The following is a 20,282-nucleotide window of genomic DNA, read 5'->3' on the forward strand; positions in this document are numbered from 1 at the left end:
AGCGCACGACTGAGCAGCAGCTAGTGTATCAATAACTGCATTAAAATATTTGGAGCAACGTGGCGATGGAAGCTATTAAGCAAGGAAACAGTATGTTACCAGATGTACGGAGCGTGTTGTGTTCGTTGCTGGAGAGAAGCGCGACAGTGCAGCACAGCACATCGCTGTACATTAATGCAACATAGTGAAACTAGCCAAATATTGAATTGAAGCGAATCCACACATAGGTTGCCTAAACACAAGCACGTATTATTGAATGAGGATAAGTCACTGTGGAGAAGCTGTCGGCCACGTACGTTTGCTCAAGAGCTGGTGTCACTGTGCAACAACCGCATCTATGCAGCAGAATATTTCACTACAGTCCTTACATACACTGCTACGTCTTCCTCGAGACTCCAATAAAAACTTTCGAGCACTAAATGTCCCAACGACAAAGGAAGGAAAAGAAAGAGAAAAACTAATTCGCGACAACTTAGAATAGTGAATTCTCGAATCGAACATGAATCGGATAGCCGGGACCATTTCGTTCGTGTTCGATATTTCCAAAATTCGCAAAGCCGTGCTTTTGCGCGAATTGCCCTAACTGCATCTCAACTTAAGTAAGGTGGCGCAAATATCGCTCTCTAAAGATTGACATCGATCAGCCCACAAGGCATATTCAAACTGTACGATTTCTCAGGTTATAGTTGGCATATATTCATCTCGACACCCTGTCGTGAAATACTCGTAGCTTTAGCTACTGGAGCTGTAGGAAGCCTTCGTGGGGAAATGGGGCATGGAACGTACCAGTGCATTATAACGCCGATGTATCGCTGCGAATATTTCGATTTTGGTGCCGCGTCCTGAAAGAAGCACGCGTGGATCTGCGTCGAGTGCTAGACGCCTTAATCGAACAATGAGATCTATCTGAAGAGGGTTAGCAATTAGCGATTAGCGCATTTTATGTGTAGTTACTATAGAATTATAGCGGGATGTTTATAGACGTTCGCTTGGTACCAATTATGTCTAGCCAGAAAGTAATTTCTCGCAAGTGCAATGATTTAAAGACCTACGATCAATTTAGCATTCAACCTACCACAAAGTAGGGTGACCTGGTGACAATGGCGTTCAACTGCGGAGCACGAGGTTTTAACCTCAATTCCCGATCACGGTGATCGCATGCCTATATCGAAGCTGCACGGAAACAATAGTATAAGGCGCTTTGTGTGCGCGTTCATATAATGTGTTGAAAAGTAAACAGGAAATCTACACTACGGCGTAACTAAGAGCCTGCGAATTTAATTCGGAACTTTAAACACCGTAATTTAACTGCCATAGCAACTTCATGGATACAAGTGAATGTTAGCCGCCGCCGTGATGTTCCTTATAAAATCCAAATGGCGATAAGGAGGACTGACCTACGTGTCTTATGGTGGGCCGAGAAGGATGGCGCCTTGATGCCTGTGGCCTTCCCGCTGCGCCTGCTATGCTGAATGAGTTCGATCAAGCACGCGTTCTGGGAGGTGAGCACGCATACCATCCGTCGTAACTTGGAGGTAATCGGCTGCGGGTGCAAGGGTTGGTCTTGACCGAGATGGCTGGTGGCTTGGTGCGCGCTGTCTTCCAGGGCGCATTGCGTCGGGGGTCACGTAATCTTGTAGTTTCGAATACGCGGCGAAGCGAGTGGCAGAACGAACCATTCCCAGCGTTCTCACAGTCGGTGCCAACGGTCACCGATTGAGGTGTGTTCATGTTTAGGTGCACTTGACGCTACGCTCATTAATTTATTTGCTAAGCGAATGCTCACTGCAATTTACGTGGTCAGTAAGACTTGAAACCTTACCGTGTGCATTCCTGTAATATTTTGCTAACCGTTATCAATGCTTCGCCATTCAAGAAACTGCGGCTGTTTTTGTAATTGCTTGCATCATTAGCTGTTCGTTCTCACATTTGCGCAAAGCCATCCTTGGAATACCAAGCGGTGGTATGAAAGCTGCAACTTCTGGCCTTCTTCCGCAGGTGGTGCTGCTTCTAGGAGGAGTACCCGTGTCTATGCCGTCCGCCGACGCTGAGGGTGAGTCACGTGCTTAACTCTCTTGTTCGCAAAAAAAAAAAGAAAGAAACGGTGATCTCACCGAGAATTGCTTTCGTACTTGCAAAGGATCTAATTTCTCAACAGTTCGACATCCAATGTGTTGAGGCGCCAGGAATAGGTTGTAAACTATATGGTTAGCACATAGCGTGTAGTCGGCAGACTGCCAAACCATCCGCAGGGGACGCCTTTTCCTCTATGTTGATCTCATTTTGGGCATAAAATAAAGCGAGACTCCCCAATCAATATATGTTACAACGTCTAGTTGTTTTCATCCCGTTCTGGACTTAATTCCGCCGTAGCGATTGACTAGAGTATGTAAGTATAGGCAGTAGGGAGAAAAAGGGTTAATGCTGATGTCTGCTTGCTGTGGGTAGAAACCGTGAGATCTAAGAGCAGGAAGTTTGTGTGTTTTCTATATGCATGACATGCTTACAAAAACCGACGTGGCTTGCGAAAAAGTCTATGGGCAATGTATTAAAATATGTAAGCTCTCATAGAGTAACGTAGCTGCGTGAAATTGACTCTATTTTATAAATCAAGAAAATGAATGGAGAGGGCTTTTCCTTGAGTTGTGATCGTGCGACAATGTCGTCGTTAGACCTAAGTACAGTTTTTGGCCGTATACGCTATTCAGTTCCGCTTCTTTTAGTCACTGTTATGTTAAATAAGACAGCTCATAATTTAGCCCATAGGCGACGTTGTGAAAACAATCCAACGTTTTAGCGTTGCTCCTTGAAGGCGTCACACAAAATTGGCAGGGGCTTGGCTCGGCTATGCCAGGATATACGTAGCGAAAGCCAAGGTTAGCCATGCTTAATCTTGATTGCAAGTCCAGGTTAGTCTGGTTGTCTAGCTGTGTGGCGGCGTTTAACCAGTCGTTCGGCGCGCTGTTAGTCTTTTTCCTGGGCGATTCGTTTCTTCTTCATCTTGTTCCGATGTCGATTCCAGGCCTCCTCCTGCTTATCAGAATTGTCGCCGTCCATTCTGCCGCCTCAACTGTGATTGCTGAGGACGCGAGCTCTCCTCTTTAATCCTCCGACATCTTATCAGGCATGCGACGCAGCTGGCCAAGCGAGCGGAGGCGAGCGCAACGACGAGGAAGGTGGTGTGACGTCATACCAAACGGCGGCGGGGGAAAGACGCGGCGCTGCGCAGCGGCGGAACACCTGTGGCTCGGTGCTACTAGTGGCGTATGCGCAGTAGTGACTACGGAGCGAGAGAGAAAGAAATATCCGTGGCGAGGCGCGCGTGGTGATGTCATGTGCCACCTCGGAGCACCGCTACGGTGAAATCGAAAGTTCGCGGCCAGTAAAGCCTGTAAAAATGCTCGCGTGACGAGTGACTCCACCACGGATGTCGCAAGCGTCGCACCGACGCCGCGGATGAGAAGAGACGCCAAAGGAAAACCGTCGATTTGTGTCAGCACTCGACGAAACAGTGACACATAATTTAGGTCGACATTTACTGTACGAAACTCTATGGCTTTACTGGCCGCGAACTTGCCATTTTGCCGTGGCCGTGCTCCAAGGAGGCACATGACCTCACACCACGTTCTTCGTCACACGCGTTCCTCGTCGTTGCGTTCGCCTCCGCTCGCTTCGCCAGCTGCGTCGCATGCCTGATAACATGACGGAGGATTTAAAAGGAGAGCTTACGTGCGTCACAACCACAGTTGAGGCGGCAGTATGGACGGCGACAATTCTGATAAGCAGGAGGAAGCCTCGAATCGACATCGGAACGAGATGAAGAGGAAACGAATCACCCAGGAAACAGTCGAACAGCGCGCCGAACGACTGGCTAAACGCTGCAACATAGCTAGACAACCAGACTAACCTGGACTTGCAATCAAGATTAACCAAAGCTAACCATGCTATGCCTTAGCTTTCGCTACGTATATCCTGGCATAGCCGAGCTAAGCCACCGCCAATTTTTTTTGAGCCAAACGTGCTGCGCGCTTCTGGAGAACTTGTATCACTCCGCGTGTGGGCCCCACATACACCTTCTATACCAAGACAGCACGACTGCTGCGCCAACGGCGCGAATGTGCCTCGAGCGTCCGTATAATTGCTATCCCTATAAGAAATTATTTCGATAGCCATTATACAGAATGCAATCGCGTTCATGCCTTCACCACCGTCGTGAAGTCGCTGTACCGAGGTTTGTGAAGCTTCCAGGCAAGGCGCCGGAAACCTGCAGTGTGTTTCACCACAAGAACGGACGAAGCCAAGCGTAAGAGGCGTTGCGCTGCGCTGAACGTCCTCTGCGGTGGAGATAGGACGGCGTTGATTTTGTGTTCCTGCTGAGGAGATCTATGCATACCGCACGCACTGTGGTGTGTACACTGGAAAAATACAGTTAACTTCAAGCTAAAGCTACGTGTCCATTTCAGTGAGCGCTATTCATCACGCGCGTAGTGTGAGACGTCCTATCCAGAGGGTTCTTTTCCTCTTCTTCGATCCCCTAACGGATTATTACAGTTTAAATTACGATTTCTAAGGTGCACAAAGATAACTTCATAGTTTACCAGTCTTTCACAAGAACACATCACGCACAGATCCGTCATGAAAAATGCTCTATATCCACGTCAAAAAGTTTAGTTAGACAACACGAGGACGCCCTTTCGCGGTTCGCAATGAAGCCAGGAACGCAGTGATCAGGTTAAAGCCGCGTAGTCTGGGACTATCGACAAGGTGACATTTGCCCACTTCTGGGCTATTTTTTTTATTGTGGCTGTAGCGCTCCCCAGCAGCAGTTGCAGCGGTCACTTTTGTTCAGAAATCAAATGGCCCTTTGTTTTACTGCCATAACAATTGTACGGACATGTAGGTGCGTTCGCCCTATTGGCACCACTACAACTGCCGTCGGGTTGTCGTCGTGTCAAATGCATATCCGTGACCTCGGCGTGGATGATAAGAAAATAGTCTCTTGCGATAACAGACGCGTCCGTCTGCAAAAGCGATGACGCCACGTGAGACCACCGTTATACCGTGCTTTCGGGGCTCGGCATGATTTGGTCCCGTGTCTAGAGACCTCAGGGCCAGAACGCTAGGGCAGCGATCTCTAGTTCAGCGATCTATAGCACGAGTGTCGTGCGACACACATTACCATTGCGGCCGAGGAGCTGTGTAGTGCTTATGCCAAACCAGCGATGCTTACGCCGGTCTGACGATAAAGGGTAGCGAACATCAACCGAAGTTGATTTAATCGTTTCATTGAGGGCTGAAAAAACAAACAGAAGAGATTTTCTGTTGGCCTCATTTTTCGCGCCATCGAGGTGAAGTGTACTGGAACCTTTTTTACAGCGAAGGTGTATATCGCTAACGGAGTCGTCCGTCCTTCCGTCTGTCGCTTGTACGCCGAAAACTCCTATGGGACAACCCCATGCGCATGTGTGAAAAAAAAAGAAAACAGAAAGAAGGGCGCGCTATCGCTGGCGCCAGCTGTTTGGCGGCGCCACTAGCGCTTCAGCCCGAGTTTCTAATTGTGGCAGTGTTTTGACATGCCTGATATCTTGCCAAGGTGCTCTTCTTATTACGCAACAGTAGTTTTCTGTAGAGCTTTGTTGCACTGTGCAGACTCCGCGCATTTTTCATATTCCGCGCTAGTAGCTCGAGGGCTACGATAAATCTTGCTATCGCTTTCAATGCTTCCCCTTCGACAGAAACTGCCAGATTTAATTGACATCGGCACGTTTCGAAGCTAAACGCAGCATTTCGTTGTGATCGTGTCTGTTTTCGTGTTTACTCTCGTATTCATGCACTCTGATAGTACCTGGAATTGATCCATTTGGTGTTTATTCGTAACACTTTGTAAATTGTGGGGTTTTGCGTGCCAAAACCACTTTCTGATTATGAGGCACGCCGTAGTGGGGGACTCCGGAAATTTGGACCACCTGGGGTTCTTTAACGTGCAACTAAATCTAAGTACACGGGTGTTTTCGCATTTCGCCCCCATCGAAATGCGGCCGCCGTGGCAGGGATTCGATCCCGCGACTTCGTGCTCAGCGGCCCAACACCATAGCCACTGAGCAACCACGGCGGGTATGTATAACATTTTACAACGGCCGAGTGAAAGGAGACTACGGTAAATCGTACAGTAAAATCGAATACAGTAAAATCGCAAAGCGTACCATGAAATTGTTCGATTGAAGCGCACTTCGAATTAGCGGGCGGGTGCGAGAATGAACGGCCATCGCGCCACGCTGCGGCGCGGGCGGAAACCAAAGAAGCCACCTCTGGACTCGTTATAGCGAATTAGGCGCTACTACGCTTTTGTGGCAGGTGATCTCGTGAATAAACTTACGGACCTCGAACAGCGAACGAAATTAATTGATCAGTCGCATGCTCCAGAATAAAAGCACTGACGCGCAGTCATGTGGGCAGCGAGCCTTCTTGTCGAAATATGTGACGGTACTTATGCTCCAAAACATATTTATATACAGGGCAGGGCTACCGAAATGAAAATTAAAAGTAATCAGTAATATGCACTCGCTTGTATTCCTTCTATGCGGCTCCATGAGCCTGCGCCGGAGCACTGGAGCCGATAGTTCCCGCGGCGGAAGCGAAGTCGCTGTCGCAGTAGCATGTGCGCGCTACACCAATGGCGCGGGCACATGCAAGACAGACAGCGCGCATGCGTCGTGGAAACAACTGTTCGCCGCGGCCACGAAGTTGCGCTCTCAGACACGGAGATTGCGCTAGCCATGTGTACCAGGGGTTGTGAACCAGAGGCTCCAAGTTCGAATTAACCGTTGTGGACACCGACGCGTTTGCATTGTGGGGAGTTTTCCCCTATCGTAATACACAGGGCTGTGCCGGGACCAGGGCGTCAGTTCGAATGAACTGTGAGTTCGAATTAACCGAGTCGAATTAACGAGCTTTTACTGCATAAAGGCAAGAAGAATGCACGCCACAGGCGGCTGCTTGTATACGACGAATATATGTGAATATTTGCGATATGACCGAATGTGAATATGTTGTATAGCCTCCACGTTGAAGAAGGCACGGATAGAGATCGACGCATGCCTTTATGTCCTGGTTTATTTCACCCCATCGCATTGATTAGGATTGGGAATCCTGATATTTTCCTGTGGTAGTGTTGTCTCAGTGGTTGTTTCAATTCATCGAAGGAGAGCCTGTATGTTATCTACTGTGTATTGCGGTAGGCTAGGGATCCATAGCCTACAAATCGAGAACGAGTATCAAAAGAGCTGCTCCGATAATGCCATATCTTTGTTGCGTGGAAGAATTAGACTCTGACAGAAAACTGCGACACCATTGACGTGCCGCGAAAGGTGCAAGCGCGTCATATATCGCTATCAGTGCGGCCTGGAACAGCCCGGCTGAGCGCTGCCACATCGGGACATCACGTAGTTCCTGTTCCGTTCTGCCATCAGACGCCTCCGAGAAAAAACTGGTCATAAGGGACTTCTGCGATAAAACAACTGCGACTGTAGCATTTCGAACTCACGGCCTGTGCAGCACTATGCACTTGGGAGCTTGAGAGCGCTAACCACTGCGCTACCGCGAAGTCTATGCTTTGGGCCATTTGCGCACGCACAACCCACCACTCTGACAGTGAGTGGCACCTGCTCATGCACCCCGGAGGCCAAAACGGGCAGCACATTGCAGAAGACAAGGTAGGCGCTGTGTGCGTTGTGTGCGAGTTTTTCTTGCTATGGATGGTGGCGATAGCTGCGGTATCTCGCTGCTGTGGCGAAAAAAAAAAGAACAGTCTAGAGCCGGAGAAATGGATAAATATTCCCGCTTTGTTGCCAGGCTGCGGCGATTCGAGGACGATCGTGTTCACAAAGGTGCCCTTTGTCAACCTGACAAGCCGTCCGGGAGTCACCAGCAGCACGCTGTTGCAGCTCCTTGCGGGATTACATCGACGCTTCGGTGGCATACTATTCTCGCAGCTCCTTGCGGGATTACATCGACGCTTCGGTGGCATACTATTCTCGAGCGACATCCCCGAAGGTAAGCGTGGGTAACATTTGTCGTCAATGTTTGGGCTTACTGCTGCAATACATGTTGGATGTAGGAAGTGCGTAAGGAAGTTAGAGAAAAGACACGAACTTGTTGCGAGACGTAGACCTGTGTTTTTGTGTTTTGCCTGCCTTCACCGTCTTCCCGCTACGAACTGTTGTGTTGTGGAAGCACCTTGAGACGGGCACTTGACGCGAAGACGGATACATAAGGGCTGTGTGCATGACTGTGTCGTGCGATTGATTCGCTAACAGAGTACTTACCTTGTTCTTGATGATGTTTGCGTATTCGGAGAAAGAATTGTTGCAGTAAAGTTTAGGAACTGAAAATAATTCGTTATCGTGTCTATGCCAGCAAAGGGGGATCTTCACATTGAATTAAATTAGGCGGTGCCGTTCAGACTTACCACAGAAATTTTCTAACGGTTTTCTAACAGAGTTGCACAAGAAAGACAGTACACATTGAAAAGATGCGCCTACAAAAAGCAGTTGGAAGCTTTATATTACGGTGTTTACGAACTCGCAAAGGCACCAAGTCAATAACGAAGTGTTCTTGTGGTTAAAGGCTATGAGAATTGACACAATGATCACTATCACTTTCTGTCTCTCTCTCTTTCACCGAGATATCGCTCAACCCGTCACGTGCTATCAACTCTTTCAATCTCTACCTCACTGTGCCTTGCGCTTCCGTGTTCTTCTGTAGTATTCAATATGCGTGTCCAACATACTCAAATGCTAAAATTTTCAGTAACAGTGTCCTGCATATTGAGTGTCCTAATATATCTTGTCCCCATGCTGCGAGCCCAGCTTGATGGTAACGGTGACGTCAATGCTTCAAATTACTACGCCTACGATATTTCGTCATTTGATGCATACCGCTTTCCGCCGGATTATCGCTGTTATCTGTTCATCACTCGGCGAAAGGCGCAACTATCATGCTGCCACGTTTCTTATTTGCGCTGCTAAGACCCCAAGATGGCGGCCACGTTGGCATCAATGCAAACCATCCATATTCAGAAAGTAGCAACGACGAAGAATTCGAAATACTGATATAAAACATGGAACCAGAATAGAACATGTTTTTTGGGCGATCTTTTGTGCAGAACTCAGAACTGGCATGATGACTATATGAAGCTTATCGAACACGGTCAGCGGTCACGGAAATCCAACTACTGGAACGGGTGCCTTACATGCATGAGAGTACTTTTCCGAGCAGTCGCTGGTGGTCGCGTAGATTGCAGATTGTACGACACCGTTCGCGTAGCGTGCCCAACTTGGTTGGACCCGGCGATTTCGGTGGTAAATAGGCGGTATCCTTCGAAGGATTGGATTCCATAAACGCGTCTCGCACGAACTTGAGAACCTGATAACAGCTACGATTTGATAAAAGGGATAACCGGCAAGAAGTACGACATTAGGGGCTCGCGTATTCGCAAAACCTAAATTACGTGAGAATATTTTCTCATTGGCCGGCATTTGGACAGTGGTCGTTCGCAACAGCTATAACTTTGCCAACAACGATAAACAATTACTCCAGCGATAACCAATGGTGAATAGCATTTACGTAAGATAATTTTTATGACGAAAATATTGAGAAAACATGTGATGAGTACGAATTCGAACAGGGCCCAAAGAACAGGGATAAATATGCTTTAAGGACAATAAGACTAAATATACTGATATAACGACTAACACAAAAAACAAAAAAAACCCTGGAAAGTTTACTTGGACATATATCCGTTTAGCCTTTCTTTCAGAACGGTTGGCACTGGCTGACCGACTCTGCTAACGTGTTGAGCATCACGATTTGCTTTTATTTTCACCTGCTTTTGCGAACACTTTCTAAATGGGCTCATGAAATCAGTTTGTAGGGGCGTTTGTGACGACGCTTCCTGCGATATTGTGCCCTGTTGAGATTTATGCAAGTCAACATGTTTCAGGAATTTAGCAAGCAGCAGGCCCTTCTAGCAACTTTAGTTGTAGATTGCTGCCAATGTTTCGCTTAACATAGAGTTCATATTTCGGGCCCAATGGCCGAATGAACACATTCCTTAGCCCGTATAATTTTCACAGCCTTGACAGGCTGCTGCTGTTATTCGTGTAAGCGCCGACACGAATTGAGAAATTTCATGAATTCTTCTATCACGCGAACGGATTTGTTCCTATCTGCCGCGATGCCGGGCTCAAGAATGATAGAACGTATTCGCTGAGACATTTCAAAAGTTACAATTGTTCGTAAGAACAGATTTCAGTCAATTGAGATGTAGAAGATATAGTTATTAGCGTGGTCAACCAATGAAAAGCAGCGCATACAAAAGAAAAGAAGGTTGCGATTATGCCCGATGTCGCTGTCTATAGATCGATTATGAAGAACGCGTGCCTACAAATCGTGACACCTATCACGCTTACGAAGGCGACCCGCCTACGGCAAACATTTGATGGCAAGAGAAAGTGATTAGTATGATTTTTTTCCCTCACACGAAAATTAACTCTTTCGCAAAAACACTTCAAGTTCGTTATGCGAGATGTTTAAGCGACCATATGGAACCAGCTCAGCTTCTGCGTACGCTGTCATTTTTGCTGCGCGTAATAGCATCTGGGGAAGTTTCAATTCCACTGAGGTTGATTCCATATGGCTAGTAATCCGAAGGTCTTAAATTGTAAATGTTTTTACGGCGGTGAGTACTGCCCGGTATCTTCGCGGTCTATGCGTTATGCGCCGAGCGTACGGCAATAAGGAGAGGCCGATTACTTATAATTAAGAGTGAAAAGGGCGCTTGTTGGTTCTGACTGGCAATGAATGCAGTTTCTTGTCCTTTTATCTCAAAACCGCGCGTTTTTTTTTTGTTCAAGGAATGTCTACGTGCCAAAGTTGGAGATCCCCTAACGTTCACTTGATAGCCGGGAAACGTGTGCAGACGCCCACACATTCACTCTTACATGCTGTAACTTAAGATTTCAGTGTATATGCTGTCTATGAACAACATTTATTACGCAGTCTTCCATTTGGCTTGCTGCAGTGCGCAGATGTCCCGCTGAAATATTTCCGGAAATGTATGTACTTACGAAAATTGTTAGAGTGCTGATTAGACTGCTGTTAGGCTGCTGAAACTCGCGAATTTTCATACTTGCATTTTCTTCTTGGAGGAATACAGAAATTGTACCTAGAGCTGAAAAAATTGCCCACTCTCACTAAAGCGGCTGCCGAGCAGAACAAGATGAGATTAATGAAGAGAAAAGAAGAAAATAGAAAAAAATCAAAAGACATAAAATTAAGACATAGATATAAAGACTCAGCGCCATTCCACTCTCTGGAGAAGGATGACCAGCGAAGCTGTTTATGTGGACCCCTTAATGGCGAACGGGCCCTCCGCAGCGGTCGGCCCGGCATTGCACCGTCTTTGCGATTGGCCCGCGTATGGAGAGCGCTCAACGCTTGCTTCACCTCCTACGCGAGTCGTCCCGGCATTGCACTATCTTTGCGTTCATATCACGTGCGGGAGTGTTAAACGCCTACTTCACTTCCGCTGCAGGTTGGCCCAGTATTGTAGTATCTTTGGCATCGGCGCATTATGAGGAGTGCTTGACGCCTGCGTCGCCTTTGCTGCGGGTTGGTCCGGCATTGCACTATCTTCGGTATTTTTTTCGACACTTGGACACGATAGTGGCGAAAGTAGCCCTTAACAGCTTCGCTGTAAGAACAGAATATAAAAAAGAGAAAGAAGAAACCAACTTGACAATACATTTGTCATGACCAGTGCTTTCACGTGTACGATGTGGGCATAAAATATAAACATAATTTATCAAGGCTAACGAGATCAGATAAAGTTTGAAAACTGTCACGAAATTCAGCCTACGACTCAGCTCTTTGCCACTACTGTTGTCGGAAAACATTGCACGACGTATGTTTATCGAGAAAGACTAACAACAGGATGCCTGCGATGCACTCCAGGCAGAGCTACTGCTAGAATGTGCATCATTGTCTAAAATTTAGCGACAGCGGTAGTTTCGACTCAACAGTGACTGAAATTTGCGCTCGCCTTTTGCACAATAATCAGTCCTTGATGTCTGATATCAAAGTAGATTCAAGTGACTAACAATGATCGTGTTTTTCCCTCTCCTTTCCCGTCGCTAAAAGTGCTGCACTTACAAAGACTCCGCATGGTTTGACTTGGACCTCAACGCCGACGTGCTCACGTATTTCAGCGGCTGACGTCTTCGCACTATGTTCATAAGCCACTACAGAAGTTGAAGAAACCCTTCGGAATGTCTATTGGGATTTTGAAATAGATTTAATGTGAAATATGCCGGGTGCCAATCTTCTTATTTTTCATGCAAAGCTCGCGAAATTTCGTTTCTGCCGTGTGAGGGCTTCCTGTGTTAGGGCACCACGTACCCGAGCACATTAGGGTTGATGTGCAGTGTCGTAGTTAGTTAGTGCAGAATGCAGAATGTCATAGTTAGTCGCTGCACAATGCAGAATGTAGTTAGTTACTCCAGAATGCAGAATGTCATAATTAGTTACTGCAGAGTGGAGAATGACCTAATTATTACTGAGCATAGAGTGTTGTAGTTGGTTCTCGCAGAATTGAGGTTGTCGTAATTAGTTACTACAGACTGACTTAGTTAATGCAGAGTGCATTACCGCGCTGAGTGCGGTTTTTGTTGTTTACAATTTTGTGGCACGAAGTTTACAGGTTCGGGTGGGCAGGGACAAAAATAAGGTGGCATAGAACCATGCTTGGTGTTTCGTAGCACGCCGAGTGAAGAACGTTGCAGTTTTAAAGCGAACTTTGGTGTTTGTATCGAGGTGTTCAAAGTTCTTCCATTGCTGTGTTTGTGCTGAACAACGCGTCACGCTTTTCACTGTGCCCACGATTCAGATTGTACTTTGATGTTTGTGTGTACAAAAAAAAAAGATTTCGCTCAACTGTATTTGGTTCCGGTTCTCGAGCTTTAAGAAGCAAGCATGTACTATGTGTACTAGCGTAACTAGTTCTATTGCAACAGTGAGAACGTGGGCATTCGTTTTAATTGTGGTGTCGGTTTGAGTAGTTTCTTATCAAAAATATGACATCAGGATCTTCTTCTTTGTGTCGTTTTGTGTCCTTTTTTTCAGTTTGAATGGATACCACTTGTTTTCCTTTGTATGTCTTTATCCCTTTGAGGGTCGACGCCGTAAATATAGCGCGCCGTGAACAGGTGCGAAAATGGTCGATGCCGTATATTTACGGCGCCGTGTGTACGTTTAAAACGCGCGCTAATTTCCTACCTTTTTCTTGCCTGGCATGTGCTGCCACTATGTGGGAATGCATGGAATTTTTTTCTCGCCTCTCTCTCTTTCGGTTTTCGTTGTATAGTTTTTTTTTTCGCTCCGGCACGTCTGCTACCGCTCGCGCATTGGCGCCCTCGCGGGCGCGCGGCGGTTAGATTTGGTTTTGTTGCGCACGCGGTTTCGGCTTCTTTTGCTCGCAAAACTAATGGCTATCTCGTTCTTATCACTCAAAGCGTGACCGCCTGTTACTCGCTCGTTTGTTGCTCACAGGGGTCCGCATACGAAGGATGCCGCCGTGCATGAGTTTCCTTTTTTGGCACTTTATTCAGAAGTTGCCTCCCACGGTTGCTCAGGGAAGCAGTACCCAGAGGAGTTGCCACGTCTGCGCCAACACCACTCAGCAGCAAAAACGTCGCAAGGACACGAGGTACATGCGCGCTGAGTGCAACAAACCGCTCTGTGTGGAGCCATGCTTCAAGGACTACCGCTCGCTGAAGAAACATGAGTGCAAGAGGAACATTTGAGACTTGCGAAAAATTATCATGTGCGCATTTTCCTCGTGTGGACACTGTGTATAACAAGGCGCCAATTTTCTTAAATTCTTATAGCTTTATTTGCTATTTTTTATTCTTTTTCTTGAATAAACAGTGCATATATGCCAACGCAAAGCTTTTTTTTCTCACTTTATGGTCACGCTAGAAAAATTACTGTAATTTTTTTTCGAAATAGGTCCCTCTGAAGAATTTAAACGTGCAATCAAAAAAGCGACCCTGGATGGTCGCATATGGCGAAAAAAAATCGACCGTCGAACGGTTTTGCCCCTTGATATCTTATTCTACTCTGGCTGACGGCTAACAACTTTTCATGGATTAATGTTCTTATTTCATTTAGGGGACAAGTTTCAAACTCAGAAATAACAGGGGGCAGTGAAGATGGTTCAGTTTAGCAGCATAGCTATATTAGTGACATATTAGGCGTACAGTACATCCTCAATATGCCCAGTTTTGTCCTCTAGCTCAAGTTTTTCCAAAAGAGCGCCTCAAAGCTAAAGCATCTTTCTTATGTGTTCCTGAATTTTTGACATTCATCACACAACCGAAGAGAACTACCGTTCTTTTACACTGTACTCAATACAACTGTTAGTTTCTTGAAAGTTCGCGTGGTGTGCCTCCTCCTTGGTCACGACCTCTAGGCGAATAAGTTCCGAGATCATAGGCACGCTTGTAGGAGCTAATATGCGTTAAATGTTTTATGGCTTTAGATCAGAGCGAAATGGTCGTTGTTTGTTCGTAGTGTGCCCAAAGTTACGTTAGCCCTAAGTAATGCTCTGGATTGTCTCACGGGCTTCAGTACCATGTAGTTGACATAGTAGCTAGCTACACAAACTGACGCTCTGCCAAACCTGATGTGCAGACACTGTCAAAGTCCTCGCTCGAATGTCAACCTATAGGAAAATGCGTTGAGAGTTGAGAGCGGGTCAACCGGGAGATTACGGGATACCAATCTAGGTGATTAGTAGGGCGCACTAAAGGTATTGAAAGGCTAACAAGAACCCAGGAAGTCTCACGGAATAATAAGCAGTTCAATAAAGGTCAATATATACCGATAGAGCGACAGGAGGAAGAGAAATAATGGAGGAAGATGGCACATAAGAGCTCGAATCGAAGGCGTCCTTATGAGGGGTTCATAGAAGTAACAGTAGCAAGAAAGCTAGAGTCTGTCAAGTGACGACTGTCAAGAATGAACGGAAGAGCGTCGCGCACTTTTAAATGCAATAGTCTTAGTAAACGAAGCTATTAGAGTGCACAGGTTCATGGATGTTTTGCATGCTAACAGAATTTGATCGCGTGCTTCATTCACGTCACAGCGCAGCTAGTTGAGGGGGAGGGTGTTCTGCAAGTGTCAACTTAGTGTATATGCTGATTGACTGCGGGTGCCTATCTCCTTCTGACGTGTACGCTTTCCCAGCCAATCAGCACTGAAGCAGCAGACAAAATGGACATGCCCACTTGCTTGGCACTTGCAGAGTACCCCCTGCCCCAGTGTAACCCCGCTGTTTATGCACTCTACATTGACTTGAGTGAACACCGCTTCGACCTTGGGTCGGTTTAGTAAACATGACTTTTCCAAGCTAAGTCCTGCCGTATCAGCGGCTGGAGGTGCATTCCTCAAGGCGACATGTGGATTTGCATGCCTGGTGCGGATATGGTGCCTAACTCTGGTGATGGATGGTGTGCTGGTTTGTGGCTGCTTCTTGGTCCCGGTTATGGAGTTGGTAGACGTTTACAGTGCATGTGGTTTAACTGTTTCATTCTTGCCAAGTATTGCACCTTTCTCATTAGTATTTTAATAAACAACCAATATTACAAAATCTTACTTCATTGGCTGCAACGAAATTTATATCTCACTAGTTCTTGCTCTGACGCCAAAAGAAACGACGCATAGAACCAGAATCTAAGGAATGAACTTCAAAATAATTGAAAGTTTCTTCTAAATCGTGCACTCACCCCAGTTTTGCCCAATTTTTTATTTATAACACTAGCAGGAAAAAATTATAATTTATTCCTGCTAAGTATAATTTATTAATAAATTTTAGATTCAATCAAAACGCTTAAAAAGGCAACCGATTCTTTTGCGAATGGTATATCGCTATAATTTTTGTCTTACCATTCTAAGACGTAACATATTTTGCTGCAGAAGTGCACTGCAGGAGAATAAAGGGTGCACATGTACTCTGATGAATGTGGCAGGCACATCTGAATGGATTACTCTCCTCGAGATATTGCCCTGGCCATATCGGCGCCTACGAATGGTTGACGTGAAATACAGGAGCCCGTCGCGTACCCTTGGTGATAGATAAACACAATGTTTTATTGCCCTTTTCTCTTTCCGAAGAAATATTGCGCAGGGTAGGGGGGGGAGGCGCTTTCTATTGAGTATCCAATAATGGTTGTCACTAATAATTTATTACTATATTTACTAATGCCCACTGTATGACCGCTTTCAGTATCACAATAACGTGTTAGTCATATTGATTAATACAAGAAGTGGTCTTTGCAAAGTTAGGCCAGGGTTTCGGTGAACACTCACGATGGTTTAGTTACTTAACTAAATCTTCACAGTGCATGTAATTGTCTTTCATTCGGCTACAATGATAAATTACGATTTATCGAGAACAAATGCATAGGCAACTCTTTATGCGACAGTATATGCCTTAATTTTACTTAGTCTAGCCCACTGACTACTACCATCGTATTTCAAGATGCAAGGTGCCTATATATATCTTGAGCCATCAGTAAATCAAAAGCAGTGAATCTGAATTATCACAGAATGTGGTTATATTACATAGAGTGGCTCTTATTATTCAAAATCAAGTTAAAATTGGGGTGCTTTCCTTTCCCTAACCAGAGATTCTTTTATGAAAGACCTGTGGAAAGCTGACGACAAAAAAGGCATTTAATCACACAGTAATTGCTAAATGATTTAAGTAGGGAAAATTTAGCTGCAAAATTGCACTACAGTACTTGAGCCTCCCAAGAAATTCCGTTGGAGAAGTTGTGGTGCAGTCAAAAGGCTCATAAGGTGGCCCTAAACAAAAGGTGTCTGTATCAGCACATTTATCCTTTTTTTTAACATGACGCGTTGCTTTTTCAGGGTCCTCTTGTGGTTATATTGAAGTGTGGCTGCTAGTATTGAATAAATTTTGATGTCGACCACTTGCAGAGGTCCGCCAGCAAGGCTACAGGGGTTGAGACTATGGCTCCATTTTTAATAATGATGGCCATTACAAACATTTCGTCAAAGTAAATATATTTGTAGAGGACTGCGTGCTATATACGGAAAGCTATAGTGCTAGCGACAAATTTCATTTATGCGTGCTTCCTGAAAGTATAAAATCATGGTTAACCAATCGACAGACGAAATTATTGAGAGTAAACCGTGGTAATGTGAACAAGGGCGAATGTGAACCCGCCGTGGTTGCTCAGTGGCTATGGTGTTGGGCTGCTGAGCACGAGGTCGCGGGATCGAATCCCGGCCACGGCGGCCGCATTTCGATGGGGGCGAAATGCGAAAACACCCGTGTGCTTAGATTTAGGTGCACGTTAAAGAACCCCAGGTGGCCAAAATTTCCGGAGTCCTCCACTATGGCGTGCCTCATAATCAGAAAGTGGTTTTGGCACGTAAAACCCCAAATATTATTAAGGGCGAATGTTTTCGTGAAGGCAGTCATTTTATTTATGCCCTGACGAACGCAGGTTTGGTTGTCGAAAATTTTGCTCCAGGGAGATAAGTTGTTCGAGCGCGGTTTATACCAAGGAATCGCAAAAAATTACCTGCTTACACGCAGGTTATATCCTCTCCCACAGAAGTCACTACCTAGAGAGCCGAAGAGATTCCTTTGAGCTGTACAAGCCCGTGCGTTCCCCTGACCCAATAAGAAATCGCCTCCTAGCCGCTACAGGATATTCTCCGCAATGAGGCTTGTGAGGAGACCTCGGATCACTTGCACACGTAGTAGGGGCCGCAGACAGGCACCATTAAAACCTCCAAACCCTTATCACACCAAGGAGCATTGGGAGAGATCCTTGGCCAGCTCCGACCTTGAAGATCATGAACGGGGGATGGTGAGAGCTCAGGACGCGGCCCGAGCTCAAGGAATTCTGAAATAAGGACGCGTCTCCAAAGCTACATTCACATAATAAAGATGTTTAATTTCTCTCTCTGTTTCTTGAGCACTGTTGGTCACTCGGAGCCTCCGCATCTTTGTGCACATATGGCGTTTTGTGCGTAATAAATGATTTCTCTTACTGTTGTGCTCGACTGTCTGATCAACGAAAATGACGTTTGTTAATTTCTGCGTAAACTATCTCAAACTATCGCTAGTTTTATTTGTTTACTTCATTTATCTTGACATCTCTTTTTATTTATATACATCAACTACTTTATATTTATTCGTGTATAGTGGTTTCGAACGCAAGCTTCACCATGTTTGCAAACCAATGTCATAGTTGCGTTTGTGTCCAGACTGGGCTACAGCCTTATATATAAAGCTAGCAGTATGTATGAAATAAATAAAAAAATATAAATCTTTTAAACTTTTAATGCTTGCCATACATTGCTCAATGTTTTAGATGCTTTATCAGTACTTGCAGTGTAAATGATTATAGTGTAAGTATTACAGTTTACGCTTTGAAGCCTCCTACACTATTTGTTAAATTTGCAACAAAATAGGGCTTGACTCTAATTAATATTAAAGTTGAATAACTTCAAATGAGACAAAAGCGTATCAATTGGTGTGTTTGGATTAGGCAATACACAAAATGAATATAGGCTGACCATAGATTGCCTACAAACTTCTTGAGGAAGGCTTTTGTTTATATAGCTTATCCTTTTTGATATAAAGGGTATATACTCTTTATATCAGGTATATGAACAGTGGTCCTTTAAAGCTGTTTCTTTGGTTTATAGTGGTCTAATAATTCCATAGTGAGCTGTAGATACGAGCGGGAAAGAATCTAGTCACAAAGTCTACATTGTGTTGATACACCATCGTTAAACTTCACAGAAAAACGTCATTAGCCCTTCTTTCGCAGTCTAACCGAATTTCTTTAAGGTTGATAAATATTTTCGATTGAAGATTTGGATTTTTTTTCTTCAACGAATGCAAAAATTCTTCCTGAAGCTCAGCGATTTGTCCGGAAGGTGTTCGTGAGCTCATAGTGATGCTACTGCTCAAGTACAATAAATTTACATAAATGAAGAAATTGAAAGGAAATGAAAACGGAAGATATACAATAGGGAAAAAGGACACGGCTAGACGGTATGCTTGACCTGAGCAGTAGTTTTACGGCGGCGCTGTGCCAGTAAGCTTTACAAATATAGATACATACCAAGAGAAACTCTACCTGAAGTTTGGTGGCTGTCCCTCCTTCCACTCAATGACGTAGTGTTGTTTCGTTACTGCTGTCGGGGAGAATTTCGCTAGAATATCTAAACCAACTTATATTTATTACGGTAGAACAAGAGGTGGCTTTAATGCATTGCAGACAATGCTGCTGACACAGTCCTACATCGGAAACAAAATTTTGCGTAACCGGCCATGTTAGACTCAACAATGATTGAAGTATGTGCTGAGAGCATTCACAGTGAGAATTATTATTGTCCGATTTTGCAATCACATCACTTGATAAGCTGTGTTCGCACTGTTGCTTTTGGCGCCAGCAAAGGCGTTGTCAAATACGAAGACTGAGCACAGCTTACCTCGACGCCAACCGCAAAGTCGTTGAAAAGTCACACTGCAGGCGTCTCCGCATCCTGTTCACAAGTCATTTCATAAAAAAAACAAACAAAGAAGCCGAAAACATTCCAAACCTCAAGTGCGACTTGAAAGTATGTTTAATGCGAAATATGCTGCACCAATATTTTTCTAGTTTTCTGGAGACTTCGCATCCCAGGGAAATTGGAATTATGTTTCGTGGGGCGTTGATCTGTAGTTTTGCTAACCTATCTAGGTGAGTTTTTTGTTGTTCACTATTTTGCGCGAGGAACTTTAGAGCGTATGGGGTGATACACAAAAAATAACATGGCATTGCACTCTACTTGTTGCTTTTCAGCACGGCGAGTGACGATCTTTGACGTTTGGAAGCAAACTTCTGTATGTGTGAATGTGTGCAATGTTGATTGATTTCTGTGTTTATGCATATTATGGAGTAATTCAGAGATTATCGAGCACTAACCGAAAGCCCGCACCCGCTTTGGACAGGTTGCGTCGAGAGATTTATGGCAGGCCACGCCGGGCCCGAGCCTGATGTCGTCGGCCTTGAGGTGGGCTTAAAGCCGCAAGCTCGGCCATTTGTCGGGCGCATTTGTTGATAGGCCTAGATGTGGCCTTCAAGCACACGCGGCCGTTCTGCATAAATTGGGATCGTTCCGTGCAAGGCTCGAAT

The 20,282-nt window shown here is 45.4% G+C and overlaps 1 protein-coding gene across 1 annotated transcript in view; it reads left to right on the forward strand.

The window, feature by feature from the left end:
- The first annotated feature begins 1,573 nt into the window (after positions 1-1,573).
- LOC142591376 (uncharacterized) overlaps positions 1,574-20,282 on the forward strand; it is a 73,505-nt gene continuing 54,796 nt past the window's right edge. Inside the window, exons 1-2 of the mRNA XM_075703701.1 lie at positions 1,574-1,588; positions 1,999-2,053. Of these exons, the coding sequence (XP_075559816.1) occupies positions 1,574-1,588; positions 1,999-2,053 (70 nt within the window). The remainder of the gene's footprint in view (positions 1,589-1,998; positions 2,054-20,282) is intronic.

This window comes from Dermacentor variabilis, chromosome 8 (genome assembly GCF_050947875.1).
Source record: "Dermacentor variabilis isolate Ectoservices chromosome 8, ASM5094787v1, whole genome shotgun sequence".
Lineage (NCBI taxonomy): Eukaryota > Metazoa > Arthropoda > Arachnida > Ixodida > Ixodidae > Dermacentor > Dermacentor variabilis.